Below are 17,134 nucleotides of genomic sequence, written 5' to 3' on the forward strand. Positions count from 1 at the left end.
CCTTCTATACTCCCTGTTCACCCAGGACTAACTCAATCATAAAGTTGGCTGACAACATGACTGTGGTAGACCTGATTACAAACAATGAAGAGATGGCCTACAGGGAGGAGGTTAGAGCCCTTGCGGAGTGGTGCCAGGAAAATAACCTATCCCTCAACAAAACAATGGAGCTGATCATGGACAACAGGGAGCACCATCCTCATCGACAGAGCAGCAGTAGATGGGGTCAAAAGCTTCAACTTCCTTGGCCTGTATGTCACTAAAAACCTGAAATGGTCTCACCACACTGACAGTTTTGCATGTTATTTTGGAATTAATGGGTCACGTATCAGTTTGCAAACAAAGTAAAGGCAAATGTAGTGAGTGAATAAAGTTGCATACAAACATGGTCTCTTGCTTTCTAAAGGCAGGTGTTTCAGCCGAGCTCAGTGCTTTCTGTGGGGGAGGGACAGCCAGTGGAAAAAAAGAGCGTAGGCATTGGTAATCTTCTCTAGTTGTGCCGTGATTGGCTCAGTGCTCTATCACTCATACACTAGGTCATTGCAGAGTCTGCAGGAAGAGCTTGAAAATTCAAGCACCTTGGGTGCTGCCATAGATTTACATTAGAAGTGCCTGTCCAAGAAGGGTCAAGGCCATTGGAGATGTTTTGAACTATCATTCAACTCGGAATACAAGTCGGGACCTCTGGCCTTTTTCTAGAGCTGACCTGAAGATCACCGACTTCATGATTTGACCTGGTTTGTCTTGAAAGCACCATAAATTCAGAGCGTGACAGACCGATGACAAAGTTTGATGACAGTGTTTGCCCACGAAAGGACCGCCACACCACCTTCCTGTTCAAGTGAGCATAGCACAACAACGCTGAGTCCAAAAATGTCTTGCATGCTGCTGCATAAATTATGTAATATGCCAGGGAGATATGTATACTGTAGCTAAGAAAGTAATACTAACTGTATGTTGTGACGTAAGATGTTAGTAGCCCATGTGCCTCACCCTAATAATTTGGTCTATTTACCCCTCTTAATTTCGCCTACTGTTCTAACTTGGTGGTGCACATGCGGTCTTACCTGTTTTAGAGAAATGTAATCATCAAATATTGTAAGAGCTTTCATTGTCTGCTTATATGCCCCCTTTATTTATCCTACGGTTCTGACTTGGTGTACAGGGAGAACACTGTAAGAACGGCCCATGTTCTGAATTCTGTTACTGTACATTTCATTAGAGCTAAACAAATAGTTATATTGACTAACATCCATCCTAGCTCGCTTAATGTCTTAATCGAAATTACGGATTGCCTCTTATACATTTACATTTACATTTAAGTCATTTAGCAGACGCTATTATCCAGAGCGACTTACAAATTGGTGCATTCACCTTATGACATCCAGTGGAACAGCCACTTTACAATAGTGCATCTAAATCTTTTAAGGGGGGTGAGAAGGATTACTTTATCCTATCCTAGGTATTCCTTAAAGAGGTGGGGTTTCAGGTGTCTCCGGAAGGTGGTGATTGACTCCGCTATCCTGGCGTCGTGAGGGAGTGTGTTCCACCATTGGGGAGCCAGAGCAGCGAACAGTTTTGACTGGGCTGAGCGGGAACTGTACTTCCTCAGTGGTAGGGAGGCGAGCAGGCCAGAGGTGGATGAACGCAGTGCCCTTGTTTGGGTGTAGGGCCTGATCAGAGCCTGGAGGTACTGAGGTGCCGTTCCCCTCACAGCTCCGTAGGCAAGCACCATGGTCTTGTAGCGGATGCGAGCTTCAACTGGAAGCCAGTGGAGAGAGCGGAGGAGCGGGGTGACGTGAGAGAACTTGGGAAGGTTGAACACCAGACGGGCTGCGGCGTTCTGGATGAGTTGTAGGGGTTTAATGGCACAGGCAGGGAGCCTCCAGCCAACAGCGAGTTGCAGTAATCCAGACGGGAGATGACAAGTGCCTGGATTAGGACCTGCGCCGCTTCCTGTGTGAGGCAGGGTCGTACTCTGCGGATGTTGTAGAGCATGAACCTACAGGAACGGGCCACCGCCTTGATGTTAGTTGAGAACGACAGGGTGTTGTCCAGGATCACGCCAAGGTTCTTAGCGCTCTGGGAGGAGGACACAATGGAGTTGTCAACCGTGATGGCGAGATCATGGAACGGGCAGTCCTTCCCCGGGAGGAAGAGCAGCTCCGTCTTGCCGAGGTTCAGCTTGAGGTGGTGATCCGTCATCCACACTGATATGTCTGCCAGACATGCAGAGATGCGATTCGCCACCTGGTCATCAGAAGGGGGAAAGGAGAAGATTAATTGTGTGTCGTCTGCATAGCAATGATAGGAGAGACCATGTGAGGTTATGACAGAGCCAAGTGACTTGGTGTATAGCGAGAATAGGAGAGGGCCTAGAACAGAGCCCTGGGGGACACCAGTGGTGAGAGCGCGTGGTGAGGAGACAGATTCTCGCCACGCCACCTGGTAGGAGCGACCTGTCAGGTAGGACGCAATCCAAGCGTGGGCCGCGCCGGAGATGCCCAACTCGGAGAGGGTGGAGAGGAGGATCTGATGGTTCACAGTATCGAAGGCAGCCGATAGGTCTAGAAGGATGAGAGCAGAGGATCTTATCTTATCTGCTTGTCGTCTCCTTACGCCATAGTTTGTACATCACAATTGTCATTAGAATCCACATTTGTTCAAGCAAGTCAGCCATATCGGCTGTTTTTTTTTAAAGGCAGTAAATGAGAATGAATTAACTGTTTCGCTGCCAGACAAGGCTCCGCTGATAGCCAGTTGTAGCAGTGGTCAGATGTTAGGACAGCTTTATGAAGGCCCTAACAGTTTGTGGGCACCGTTTGTCACTGTTATAGTGCAATTCATGCATTGTTTAGTGTTGTTACATCCTAAAATGGCCACTGAATACTTCATTTTATTTACAGTTCATACACCCCACATTTATTTATATACTAAATTCTTGGCATAGCTCACTAATATATCTACTGCTGTACATAACATTGTTAGTATATCTTGTGTACATTTATCTGGTGTACATTGGGCTCCCGAGTGCCTCAGAGGCCTAAGTCACTGCATCTCAGTGCTAGAGGTGTAACTACAGACCCCGTGAGGAGCTAATAACATAACCATTTCGCTGCACCGGCTATAGAGTACCACAGTATGAGTCATAATACCCATAAAACCTAGCAGTCAAATAGGGAACTGCTTCCAAGTGTTTTTCCATTCATTTTTTAGAAACACTTAAAATAAGGGCTGTTTTTGGCATAGGCTTACACTTGCGTGACGTTTGTGTTAAGGGATTTTTTTAATCAATAATGACTTATGTATACATTTCAATCAGGACTGACTAATCAGAATACTATTATGTTACTGTATAGATGTATGAATTTTCTTTTAATCCTAGTACTGAATGTAATGTGTGTAATTATAATCAAGAAGTAGAACAATGACTGTCTGTTCCTTGGCATTTTCAGTTTATAACCTGTGGTAAACTGTATCATGTTCAGTACTCTCGAGAATAAACGCTGCTGATTGATTTTGAGACTGGTCTCTGTCCATTTTATGCAAATAAGAGTCTTACAAATTCTTAGGAATTGACAGAGTGTTTCATTTTAATTAGGTATTAAAACATGTAGGAATTTCATTCCTGTAACAGTTTGATAACCATGTAAATTTCTCTAGGACAAAGTGACTTTCATCAATATATTTGCCTGTATTACCTGCAAAAAATGAAATGCTAATTAGCTACTAATGTGGCTATTATAAAGAACTACAAAAACTGATCTGGACGAGACTGCCAAATCGAGGCAAAGGTAAAAAAATCTCTGGATTAACTATCAAATGTTAGCTAAATGTAGTCATTAAGAAATTGGAAACATTTCTTTAGATTAACAATTCTGTGAACTGTCTTGTGCAAGTTATAAATTGACAATATCTGTTCACAAAGGTTTCAGCTAGAGATGATGTGCAGGAGCTAGCGGGTATTTGTAGTCTTGCATGATGTCTATTTTGATGCTAATTAGCTTTTTCGAATGTGAGAACAAATAGGGCCGAATACATTAAAAGTCACCATGTCCGAGAGAGATTTACATTGTTATCAAAACGTCACACCAGGGTAAGCCTACACCCAACACAGCCCTTATTTGAAGGGTTTCTAAAATCCCCTATGGGAAAAATGAATGGTATAAAAAAGATTGGAACCAGTTCCCTGATTGACCGCTAGGTTTTATGGGTATTATGACGCCTCCACTGCAGGGTTCAGCTCGGATAGAACCAGTGGCTTTTCGGTTACTTGGCCAGCGCTCTTAACCGCTAGACTGACTGCCGCACTTACGCGCAATAATTTCACTCAACTGGGGAAACCAAATGTACAGTAATATAGCTGTAATGAACTGCATGTCTGGTTGTATATTTTTGCGAATTCTTCTACCACTAGGCGGTGACACCCTTTTCCCTTTGGTTTCCCACATCCGCGTGCCCTCTTATTATACTTCCGCTGAAGCGCTTGTATAGTCCTCTTCTACCAGCCCGATTCAACATGGTGGGTACTTCAACATTTACAACCCCTCTAAATCTATCGTAATCCTCAGTTTTTTAGTATCCAAAATGGTATTTATCTCTAGAATAGTGAAATGTTGTATATATTACGCAATCGCAGTGACATATTGCGTTAGGATGCCCTTCCTGGCAGATTTTTTGAACAATATGTCGAGGGTTCTCCGAGATGCTAACGGAAGAAGCATTATGCTAGCATTTGGCTGCACATGAACAACCACGTTTTCCATGTATTGATTTGATTACAATCAGAGAACTGGTCATGACTTTTTAATATTGTACACATTTTCCGCAATGTGGTTAGTGGTTTTGCACGTTGGTTTCAACTGTTTGTAAGAAATACATTTTGTTCCGTGGTACTGATTAGCGTAGCTAACTAGCTGATTGCGGAATCATCCTACTAGCTAATTAACCATAGGTGGTCTGTTTTCCCAATGTAGGGTAGCCATTGTTTCTGATTTACTCACCGGTGTAGTTAATCGTGAGATCCATTTTCGAGCAAGTAGGTAGTTGGCTAGGTAGTAAGTCTCAAAGTTGCTAGCTCGTTAGTATTAGGTACAACCTTGTATGTTAGATCCAAATGTAGCTTGCCTGGTCATGCCAAATGTCAACCGCTTTAAGAATGTAATTTACGTTGAACCCTGTATCAAAAGTGGCCAGGTCATTGATAGTACAGGAAACGTGAATTGAGGGTCTTCCCCGTGTTCGATGGGTCCTAAGTCCCTACCGAACCCTGGTTCTCTCAGGTATTTTAAATTCATTAAATGTCAGCCCATTCTGAACGTTCAGGAGATCAGGATAACCTAGTCATTTGCACAACTCTTTTGTTCCACAGGGACGAGTCAGGACCAAGACGGTGAAAAAAGCCGCCCGGGTCATCATTGAGAAGTACTACACCCGGCTGGGAAATGACTTCCACACCAACAAGAGGGTGTGCGAAGAGATCGCTATCATCCCCAGCAAGAAGCTCCGCAACAAGATCGCTGGGTGAGTCTGGTTTCTTCAGCTTTATTGTCTCTAATAGCCAAGCTGACTCGAACCTCCGCAACATATATAAAGCTTGTCTGAGGCCAAGCAGCAGATGTTGCGTAGACAACGCTGTACAGCAATGTTCAACCAACTGTGGTGATATTTTCTTCGTTCTCAATTTGGAAGTCACCCGTGTCTTAACTCCTGGGTCTAGTTTTGGGTGTAGCCAGCAGATCCGCCACCTTACACTTGCTCACAGCTGCACTACCGGGTCGGACAGGCAATATTCTTAAATGAAGTCACCACGGAGCCAGCACGAGATATGGCTCGGAAAACGTACCGCGGTCATGGATGAGAAATGCGTTGTTCTCTGAATTGTCCCGTTATTCCAACTGTTATATGGAGTAGATGAAATGGCTGCTCGTTTTTCTGGAAACTGCCCTTTTCATCCTCATGGTAGGTAGCAGAAACCACAGCAGCCATTTTGGGATGTCGGTGTCAGCTAATTGGCTCCTTTGCTTTTTTTTTTTCCAATGCAGAAGTATTTTATTAAATTCATGAATCAAATTTATTTATAAAGCCTTACATCAGCTGGTGTCACAAAATGCTGTACAGAAACCCAGCCTAAACCCCCAAACAGTAAGCAATACAGGTGTAGAAGCACGGTGCCTAGGAAAAACTCAGATCCTAGACGGACCAGGCTTCTTCTGTCTGTGCCGGGTGGATATTATAACAAAACATGGCCAAGATGTTCAAATGTTCGTAGATGACCAGCAGGGTCAAATAATAATAATCACAGTGGTTTTCGAGGGTGCGAAAAGAACAGTTGAAACTGGAGCAGCAGCACGGCCAGGTGGACTGGGGCCAGCAAGGAGTCATCAGGCCAGGTAGTCCTGAGGCATGGTCCTAGGGCTCAGGTCCGCCTTAGAGAAAGATAGTACATGTCATATGAAACATGCTGCACTTCAATCAGGTTGGATTTCAGAACACTACTTCTAATAGCATGGCTTGGAGGGAGTTATTGATTATATCATATCCCTGACCTAGCTGATTATTGCTAGTTTGCCACATAAAACCCTGTATCGAAAGTGACTATGGCGCAACTGTTGCCATAGTCATTGATGTTACGGGATTTGTGATGGAAATATTTTACCGTGTTTGTTGGAATACCTTTTCCTGTCAAACCCTGTCTTTCAAACATCTTTCTCGTCCACAACAACCTAAACTTGAGTGAAACCTAATTCAATTCATGTTAGACTAGTTTTCAGTATAAATATTTTTGTTTGAACCCATGGTCTGATCTAATGCTGTTACAATTGTGATGTTGTACATGAATTAATTGAATTCTGGTTTGTGCTCTTAGGTATGTGACCCATCTGATGAAGCGCATCCAGAGGGGTCCTGTCAGAGGCATCTCCATCAAGCTGCAGGAAGAGGAGAGGGAGAGGAGGGACAACTACGTCCCAGAGGTAAGTGTCACCACTCACACTTTTGAGCATCGGAGCACAGTGCATCTATACTTGCTGGCACCGATACCGATTTAATTGGCCGATTTTTATTTGTTTATTTGTAATCATGACAATTACAACAATACTGAATGCACACTTATTTTAACTTAATATAATACATAAATAAAATCAATTTAGCCTCAAATAAATAATGAAACCTGTTCAATTTGGTTTAAATAATGCAAAAACTGTTGGAAGTAAAAGTGCCAAATGTGCCATGTAAAAAATTTAAAAAAAATTTAAAAAAAAAATGTAAGCTGAAGTTTGAGTTCCATGCTCAGAACATATGAAAGTTGGTGGTTCCTTTTAACATGAGACTTCAATGTTCCAAGGTAAGCCGTTTTAGGTTGTGGTTACTATAGTATTTATAGGACTATTTCTCTCTATGCCATTTGTATTTCATATACCTTTGACTATTGGATGTTATTATAGGCACTTTAGTATTGCCTGTGTAACAGTATGGCTTCCGTCCCTCTCCTTGCCCCTACCTGGGCTCGAACCAGGAACACATCCACAACAGCCACACTCGAAGCAGCGTTACCCATCGCTCCACAAAAGCTGCGGCCTTTGCAGAGCAAGGGGAATAACTAAGTCTCAGAGCGAGTGACGTTTGAAACGCTATTAGCGCACACCCAGCTAACGAGCTAGCCATTTCACATCGGTTACACCAGCCATTAATTAGGCTGATAGGCTTGAAGTCATGAACAGCGCTGAGCTTGCAAAGAGCCGCTGGCAAAACACACGAAAGTGCTGTTTGAATGAATGCTTACAAGCCTGCTGCTGCATATTATCGCTCAGACTGCTCTATCAAATCATAGACAGAATTATAACATAATAACACACAACAATACGAGCCTTTGGTCATTAATATGGTTGATTCCGGCAACTACCATTTCGAAAACAAAACGTTTATTTCAGTGAAATACTGAAACGTTTGGTATTTTATCTAACGGGTGGCATCCATAAGTCTAAATATTCTTGTTACAATGCACAACCTTCAATGTTGTGTCATAATTGTGTAAAATTCTGGCAAATTAGTTCGCAATGAGCCAGGCAGCCCAAACTGTTGCATATACCCTGACTCTGCGTGCAATGAACGCAAGAGAAATGACACAATTTCACCTGGTTAATATTGCCTGCTAACCTAGAGTTCTTTTAGCTAAATATGCAGGTTTTAAAAATATATACTTCTGTGTAATGATTTTAAGAAAGTCATTGGTGTTTATGGTTAGGTACACATTGGAACAACGATACGCACCCCATCGATTGTATGCAACACAGGACATGCTAGATAAACGAGTATCATCAACCATGTGTAGTTATAACTAGTGATAATGATAGATTTTTTTATGAGAAGTTTAATGCTAGCTAGCAACTTAACTTGGCTTTTACTGCATTCGCGTAACTTGTAGGCTCCTCGTGGAGGGCGATGAGAGGGCATGTGGTTAGAGCGTTGGACTAGTTAACTGTAAGGTTGCAAGGTTGGATCCCCCGAGTTGACATGGTGAAAATCTGTGGTTCTGCACCTGAACAAGGCAGTTAACCCACCGTTCCTAGGCCATCATTGAAAATAATAATGTGTTCTTAACTGACTTGCCTAGGGAAAAAAAGATTCTGCAAAATCGGCGCCCAAAAATACAGATTTCTGATTGGGAAAACTTGAAATCGGCCATTCCGATTTAATCGGTCGGCCTCTACTATGCATGTTTCTACTTTGCCTAGGCATGGAAAGGTGCATCTATAAACTGCTTTGGGTCATTTATCTCCTTTATTTGCTGCCATTGGTTGCCATTGGTTATCTTTAGTGTATAGTTGGGATGTGAAATAACTTTTGAGTCAGTCAAATTCTCATTCTTTGATTTGCCCTGTATCGAAAGTGACTATGGCATGACTGTTGCCATAGTCATTGATAGTACAGGAATAGTGATCTTGAAAGCTTTTCCCGTGTTTGTTGGAATACTGGTTCCTGTCAAACCCTGAATCTTTCAAACAATGTGGTAACATCGTAAACCCAGACCTGCCAACATGCACGCATTTTGCGTTCCAACTTTGCAATTCTCTGTCCAGGTACGAGATCCGAGTTAAAATTACGCAGAAATGAATAGGGCCTGATTTTATTTTATATTTAATAAAATATTTACTCAGTGGATTTAACATCCCGATTCTCGAGCTGCAACACACACGTACGGAGTTGGCAACAGACATGGAGATTAATACATCATTATTCTCCTGTATGTTGTGATGCTGAGTTTGCCAACTGTCAGCTGTACGTAAAAGCATGGATAAATCCCTTTCCACTGTGTGTTGTGGAAAGGTAAACTATTGTTTCAAGCTTACGTTAGCGAACGTAAGATGGAGATTCATTGGGCTCTAAAGTGTTCACTCGCATTTCTAGTGAACAAAATTAAATGCAAATATGAAAAATAACTGGTCGCATTTGTGCGAGTGTGATATACATTTAATTCTGCGTCCCATTAGTTGTGTTTTCGACGGATCACGCAACCTGAATGATTGTAACTGTAATTAGGAGCCACATTTTTATTTGATACTCATGCTCTGCTTCAAACATTTGTCATATCAGAGTAAAAAAAATGTATTGTGGTTAAGATATTTGTACATGTTTTAATACATTTGCATTTTTAATTAATAAAAAAAACACCAAGAATAAAAGCCCTTGGTGTGTTTCTAATTAGAACTTGTTAGTGACTTTTACAAATGTGTGAATGGAATGCGGTCAAGAAAGTATTCCAACCTTATATGGACTTGATTTGGTACAATTTTATAGTTTCAATCAGACTCATAAACAGCGCGCACGAGCGTGCAGGCTGAAAGAGAACCCCAAATTTCCACTCGCGTCTGGTACTCTAAAAAGGCCTGTAAACATTGCCCCAGGCAGCTAGTAACTGCTGTGCGCTCTGTTGAATTGATGTATTTAACTGTTGCCAGTTTACTATGCACACTATTACTAATGTGTTTGGACAGTGTTGACATGATGCATTACCACTAACTTTTCTGTTTCCAGGTTTCTGCTCTTGACCAGGAGATCATAGAGGTGGACCCTGACACCAAGGAGATGCTCAAACTACTGGTAAGTCCCTCGCAGGCAGTTACGTTTGGTGTCTTCATGATGAATAAACCCTACCTGAACCAAAGTATGTGGACACCTGCTTGTGTATGGAACTCGCTTTGTGCACAGTGGCATTGTCATGCTGAAACAGAAAAGGGCCTTTACCAAACGATTGCCACAAAGTTCGAAGCACAGGATCGTCTAGGATGTCTTTGTTTGCTGTAGCGTTAAGATTTCCCTTCAGTGGAATTAAGGGGCCTAGCCCGAACCATGAAAAACAGCCCATTATTCCTCCTCCACTAAACTTTACAGTTGGCTCAATGCATTCGGACAGTTGGCCTTCTCCTGGCATCTGCTAAACACAGATTCGTCCTTCGGACTGCCAGATGGTGAAGCATGATTCATCACTCCAGAGTACGCTTTTCCACTGCCCCAGAGTCAAATTGGCGGCGAGCTTTACACCACTCAAGCCGATGCTTGGCATTGTGCATGGTGATTTTAGGCTTGTGTGTGGCTGCTCGGCCATGGAAACCCATTTCATGAAGCTCCCGACGAACAGTTCTTGTGCTGATGTTCCTTCGAGGCAGTTTGGAACTAAGTAGTGAGTGTTGCAACCGAGGACAGGAGATGGATTTTATGTAGGGCAGAAATTTGACAAACTGACTTGTTGGAAAGGTGTCATCCAATGATGGTGCCACGTTGAAAGTCACAGAGCTCGGTTCAGTAAGGCCATTCTACTGCTAATGTTTGTCTATGGCGATTTCATGGCGGTGTACTCAATTTTATATACCAGTCAGCAAAGGTTGTGGCTGAAATGGCCAAATCAACTAATTTGAAGGGGTGTCCACACACACACAAGTATGATTTGCCTTAAGATAACACCATGGCTTAACCTCTTGCTCCTACCTGGCACGCAGGCGTCCCATCTAGAGATCTGGAAATGCAAATGCGCTACGCTAAATGCTAACAGTACTAGTTAAAACTCAAACGTTCATTAAAATACACATGTAGGGTATTGAATTAAAGCTACACTCGTTGTGAATCCAGGCAACAAGTCAGATTTTTAAAATGCTTTTCGGCGAAAGCATGAGAAGCTATTATCTGATAGCATGTAACACCCCAAAAGACCCGCAGGGGACGTAAACAACATAATTAGCATAGTCGGCGCTATACAAACCGCACAAATAAAATATAAAACATTCATTACCTTTGACCATCTTCTTTGTTGGCACTCCTAGATGTCCCATAATCACTATTGGGTCTTTTTTTTTTGATTACATCGGTCCATATATCGCCTAGATATCGATCTATGAAGACTGTGTGAAAAACTGAAAAAAATAGCGTCTTATAACGTAACGTCATTTTTTTAAATTAAAAAAGTTGACGATAAACTTTCACAAAACACTTCGAAATACTTTTGTAATGCAACTTTAGGTATTAGTAAACGTTAATAAGCGATCAAATACACATCACAGACAAACTCAATTGGTCCACTCACACTGACAGCGTCGTGAAGAAGGCGCAGCAGCGCCTCTTCAACCTCAGGAGGCTGAAGAAATTTGGCTTGTCACCAAAAGCACTCACAAACTTCTACAGATGCACAATCGAGAGCATCCTGGCGGGCTGTATCACCTCCTGGTACGGCAACTGCTCCGCCCTCAACCGTAAGGCTCTCCAGAGGGTAGTGAGGTCTGCACAACGCATCACCGGGGGCAAACTACCTGCCTTCCAGGACACCTACACCACCCGATGTTACAGGAAGGCCATAAAGATCATCAAGGACATCAACCACCCGAACCACTGCCTGTTCACCCCTTCAACCTCAGGAGGCTGAAGAAATTTGGCTTGTCACCAAAAGCACTCACAAACTTCTACAGATGCACAATCGAGAGCATCCTGGCGGGCTGTATCACCGCCTGGTACGGCAACTGCTCCGCCCTCAACCGTAAGGCTCTCCAGAGGGTAGTGAGGTCTGCACAACGCATCACCGGGGGCAAACTACCTGCCCTCCAGGACACCTACACCACCCGATGTTACAGGAAGGCCATAAAGATCATCAAGGACATCAACCACCCGAACCACTGCCTGTTCACCCCGCTATCATCCAGAAGGCGAGGTCAGTACAGGTGCATCAAAGCTGGGACCGAGAGACTGAAAAACAGCTTCTATCTCAAGGCCATCAGACTGTAAAACAGCCACCACTAACATTGAGTGGCTGCTGCCAACACACTGTCATTGACACTGACCCAACTCCAGCCACTTTAATAATGGGAAATGATGTAAATATATCACTAGCCACTTTAAACAATGCTACCTTATATAATGTTACTTGCCCTACATTATTCATCTCATATGCATACGTATATACTGTACTCTACATCATCGACTGCATCCTTATGTAATACATGTATCACTAGCCACTTTAACTATGCCACTTTGTTTACTTTGTCTATATACTCATCTCATATGTATATACTGTACTCGATACCATCTACTGTATGCTGCTCTGTACCATCACTCATTCATATATCCTTATGTACATATTCTTTATCCCCTTACACTGTGTATAAGACAGTAGTTTTGGAATTGTTAGTTAGATTACTTGTTGGTTATCACTGCATTGTCGGAACTAGAAGCACAAGCATTTCGCTACACTCGCATTAACATCTGCTAACCATGTGTATGTGACAAATAAAATGATTTGATTTTGAAATTAATCACGAGACGAAGTGTATTCTATAGGGGTCCGTCTGGAAATAATGTCTGGGTATTTCTCAACCAAAATATCCGGTCGGAGACCTGAAGAAAAAGCCTGTCTCTTGTTCGTTTGACCAAGAAACAAAGAATTGGCAAATGACAAGACTTGACATTCTGTGGAAGCTGTAGGTACTGCAACCTCAGCCCCATTTAATGTCGTTCGCCCATAACAATGGTTTGAAGTGGCGGCTGGATATATTTTTCCATTTTCAGTGATCAGATTTTCCTGCACTTTTCGATGAAACGCACGTTCTGTTATAGTCACAGCCGTGATTTAACCAGTTTTATAAACGTCTGAGTGTTTTCTATCCACACATACTAATCATATGCATATACTATATTCCTGGCCTGAGTAACGGGGCGCTGAAATGTTGCGCGATTTAACAGAATGTTCGAAAAGGTAGGGGGTAGGAGTAACAGGTTAAACCCTGTATCGAAGGTGACTATGGCATGACTTGCCATAGTCATTGATAGTACAGGAACAAATCAAATCAAGTAATCTAACTAACAATTCCAAAACTACTGTCTTATACACAGTGTAAGGGGATAAAGATATATGAATGAGTGATGGTACAGAGCAGCATAGGCAAGATACAGTAGATGGTATCGTACAGTATATACATGAGATGAGTATGTAAACAAAGTGACATAGTTAAAGTGGCTAGTGATACATGTATTATGTAAGAATGCAGTAGATGATATAGAGTACAGTATATGAGATTAATAATGTAGGGTATGTAACATTATATTAGGTAGCATTGTTTAAAGTGGCTAGTGATATATTTACATCATTTCCCATCAATTCCCATTATTAAAGTGGCTGTAGTTGAGTCAGTGTCAGTGTGTTGGCAGCAGCCACTCAATGTTAGTGGTGGCTGTTTAGCAGTCTGATGGCCTTGAGATAGAAGCTGTTGTTCAGTCTCTCGGTCCCAGCTTTGATGCACCTGTACTGACCTCGCCTTCTGGATGATAGCGGGGTGAACAGGCAGTGGCTCGGGTGGTTGTTGTCCTTGATGATCTTTATGGCCTTCCTGTAACATCGGGTGGTGTAGGTGTCCTGGAGGGCAGGTAGTTTGTCCCCGTTGATGCGTTGTGCAGACCTCATTACCCTCTGGAGAGCCTTATGGTTGTGGGCAGAGCGGTTGCCATACCAGGCGGTGATACAGCCCGCCAGGATGCTCTCGATTGTGCAGTGACTTTGAAAAATGTTCCTGTGTTTTGTTGGCATACCGGTTCCTGTCACACCCTGTATTCAACATCCTCCACAATCTTAACTTCAGGGTGAAACTACTCACGGGGTATGAGACAAGGCGCTGTGGTTTACATCATTAGCATGAACTTGTGGTGTATTTTGATGGTGAAATTGAATTTAATCCTTCTCTTTCCTCCAGGACTTCGGCAGTCTGTCCAACCTGCAGGTCACCCAGCCAACTGTCGGAATGAACTTCAAGACACCCAGAGGAGTCTAAGCATTTGTAATATATCTCTTAATAAATACAAAATGTACAAAAAAAGCAATGAGTCTCCGAGTGGTCTTGCTGTTTAGAACAAGTAGATCCGTATGCGTGATTCTTAATTGTGTATGCTAGGTTGATGGAAATTTGAATTGAATAAGCACTTGGTCCTCATGTCCTTGACTCAATTGAACTGTAATTTCAGGCTTTGTGCAATAAAGTTTAGTTCCTATACTATAGAGCATTCGGAAAGTATTCAGACCCCACATCTTTTCCCACATTTTGTTACATTACAGCCTTATTCTAAAGCGGATTCAATTGTTTTTTCCCCCTCTTCATTCTACACGCAATAACCCCATAATGACTAAGCAAAAACATTTTATTGATGACGTTGTCCATGCCCATCACTCAGAGTTTGTAAACTTTGAACCTGTCCAAGACAGCTTGGACACATTTTTACATGGGTTTGTCATAGGACAAAGAGCTCAAATTTATGGAGACTTTGCCGCCAACTCCTCTTACTGTCACAGGCAAGCCTCAGTAGAGCGCGGATTCTCCATCAATCGGCAGATTGAAGTGGAGAACTTGAAAGAAGATTCATATGTAGCACAGATGTTTAGTTGACCACATAAGCGCTGTGGGTGGCATACATAATGTGTGCATTGACAGACCTCCGCTTATGTCAGTGGCATCTGCAAGGCAGAGTATGTGACACATCAAGAAGAACAGAGACAGAATAATGGATGAGCAAAAAAACAGAAAGAGAAAAGACATAAATTAAATAGATTAACTTAAAGGGAAGAAAAGAAGACTGACAGATGACACATAAATGCTCTCGAGACCTCAGCAGACAAATTTGCACTCAAAAGAGGAGAGCACAGGCAACCTCACTATTATTGCCAAGTCCAATAGCCTGAGAAAGGGTGGTAAAGATATAAGCACAAGCAGCTGAAATAGAAACACTACTCAATGAAACATTTAATGACCTGAAAAGCAAATGAAGGGGCATAGCAGCAAAAAAGCAAGGTTTGGGCACTGTTTTAACAGTTTGGGAAAGGGCAAAACACTACTCAATGAGTAAGTGATAAAATAAAGAAAAGCAAATTAACCAAAAAGGCCAACAACCCCAGAACACAATGGTTGGGGAAATGTTTTATTTATTTTGATTTTAGTCTAATCTTTTGTTGCAAAACTATTTATGGCCATGTGTTTTTTATTTGCCTATTTATTTGGTCATGTTCATGGAAAAACAAGGTCATATTTTTGCTCTGCGACATGTTTTGTGTTAAGCTGGTGCTAATGAAATAAACGAGGAGTTACTTAGCTCTTCAACTTCAACTTGAAAAGTCCTTGAATTTGATGTTTAAGAAGGTGTGGGAACCCTGGACTTGTCCCAAAGTCACTGCCGTGTTGTCTTGGCTGTGGGCTTAGGGTCATTGTCCTGTTGGAAGGTGAACCTTCGCCCCAATTAGGTCGTGAGCGCTCTGGAACAGTTTTTCATCAAGGATCTCTGTACTGTCCTCTGTACCTCGATCCTGACTAGTCTTCAAGTCCACAGGAACTCTGGAGCTCTGTAAATGACTATCGGGTTCTTGTTCACCTCCCTGACCAAAGCCTTTCTCCCCTGATTGCTCAGTTTGGCCAGGTGGTCAGCTCTTGGAAGGGTTGGTTATTCCAAACTTATTCCATTTAAGAACGATTGAGGCCACTGTGTTCTTGGACCTTCAATGCTGCAGAAATGTTTTGGTACACTTCACTGTGCCTTGACACAATCCTGTCTCGGAGCTCTACGGACAATTCCTTCGACCCCATGGCTTGGTTTTTGCTCTGACATGCACTGTCAACTGTGGGACCTTATATAGACGTGTGTGCCTTTCCAAATCACTTCCAATCAATTGAATTTACCACAGTTGGACTCCAAGTTGTAGAAATATCAAGGACGATCAATGAAAACAGGATGCACCTGAGCTCAATTTCAAGTCTCATAGCAAAGGGTCTGAATACTTATGTAAATAAGGTATTTCTGTTTTTTATTTCTTATAAATTTGCCAATTTCTAAAAACCTGTTTTTGGTATTATGGGGTAGATGGATGAAACAAATTCAATATTTAATCAATTTTAGAATAAGGCTATAACGTAATGAAATGTGGAAAACAAAGGTTTTTGAAAACTTTCTGAATGCACTATACTTCTAGTATCACACACTCACGACTACAGCACCATTGTGAGTCCGGTGTGTGATTTACATGACTTAACATTTTATAGATCTTGAGTGTTGATTGAGTCTATTAGAACGAACATTCCCTTTTCAAAGTTGACCAATTCAGTCAAATTTGAAACTGTCAGTTCCCTCTATCAAATGGCATCTTTATATTTTGTTTTCCTACTTATGTGAAGATGGAATGACATAAATGTTTGGAGCAAGTTACATTTGTAATATAGCTTATGGAAAAACATGACTATAATTAAAGTATGTAATTGAAGTACAGTTTTAGATCCAACCAAGTTTGTGATCCTGACTAATTTTCACTAAATTAGTTCTCCAGCTTGCACCCAGGCTGAAGACTGCTTTAATGCGCCTTCATTTCCCAAATTCATCACCTCTAACATGTACGTTTTTATTATTACTGTGAATGGAAACGTGTCATGAAATTGAAGTTCGTGTGGTTTTGAGGTACAGTTGTTGAAATTCTCAATAGGATCGTTGTATCATGAGTTCAGCATATTAACACATTTACTAATCCTAACTAAACCTTTTAATAAGAGGCTTCATGATGCATTTATTAATACATTCTATTGCACAAATATTTAACGAGAAAAAGTGAATTCCGAGACCAAAAATA

At 42.0% G+C, this 17,134-nt stretch overlaps 1 protein-coding gene and 2 non-coding genes across 3 annotated transcripts; all 3 read left to right on the forward strand.

Moving 5' to 3' along the window:
• Positions 1–4,357: 4,357 nt before the first annotated feature.
• LOC118395769 (40S ribosomal protein S17) lies at positions 4,358–14,355 on the forward strand. The gene is made up of 5 exons (XM_035789684.2): positions 4,358–4,522; positions 5,372–5,523; positions 6,869–6,974; positions 10,036–10,101; positions 14,229–14,355. Exons 1-5 carry the CDS (start codon positions 4,520–4,522, stop codon positions 14,304–14,306), a joined length of 405 nt encoding a protein of 134 aa, XP_035645577.1. The 5' UTR covers positions 4,358–4,519; the 3' UTR covers positions 14,307–14,355.
• Positions 6,581–6,705, forward strand: LOC118396781 (small nucleolar RNA SNORA71). Its single transcript, XR_004828264.1, has one exon. It is a non-coding gene; the product is annotated as a small nucleolar RNA SNORA71 (small nucleolar RNA).
• On the forward strand, positions 8,877–9,005 carry LOC118396780 (small nucleolar RNA SNORA71). The gene has a single exon (XR_004828263.1). It is a non-coding gene; the product is annotated as a small nucleolar RNA SNORA71 (small nucleolar RNA).
• Positions 14,356–17,134: the final 2,779 nt, after the last annotated feature.

Source organism: Oncorhynchus keta, chromosome 17 (assembly GCF_023373465.1).
Source record: "Oncorhynchus keta strain PuntledgeMale-10-30-2019 chromosome 17, Oket_V2, whole genome shotgun sequence".
Classification (NCBI taxonomy): Eukaryota; Metazoa; Chordata; class Actinopteri; order Salmoniformes; family Salmonidae; genus Oncorhynchus; species Oncorhynchus keta.

What these genes read in the sequence shown, in the direction of transcription:
- LOC118395769 (XM_035789684.2), top strand. An exon ending in GGGACAACTACGTCCCAGAG is followed by an intron (nt 6,975 to 10,035) that starts GTAAGTGTCACC and finishes TTCTGTTTCCAG; the next exon opens with GTTTCTGCTCTTGACCAGGA. An exon ending in AGGAGATGCTCAAACTACTG is followed by an intron (nt 10,102 to 14,228) that starts GTAAGTCCCTCG and finishes TCTTTCCTCCAG; the next exon opens with GACTTCGGCAGTCTGTCCAA.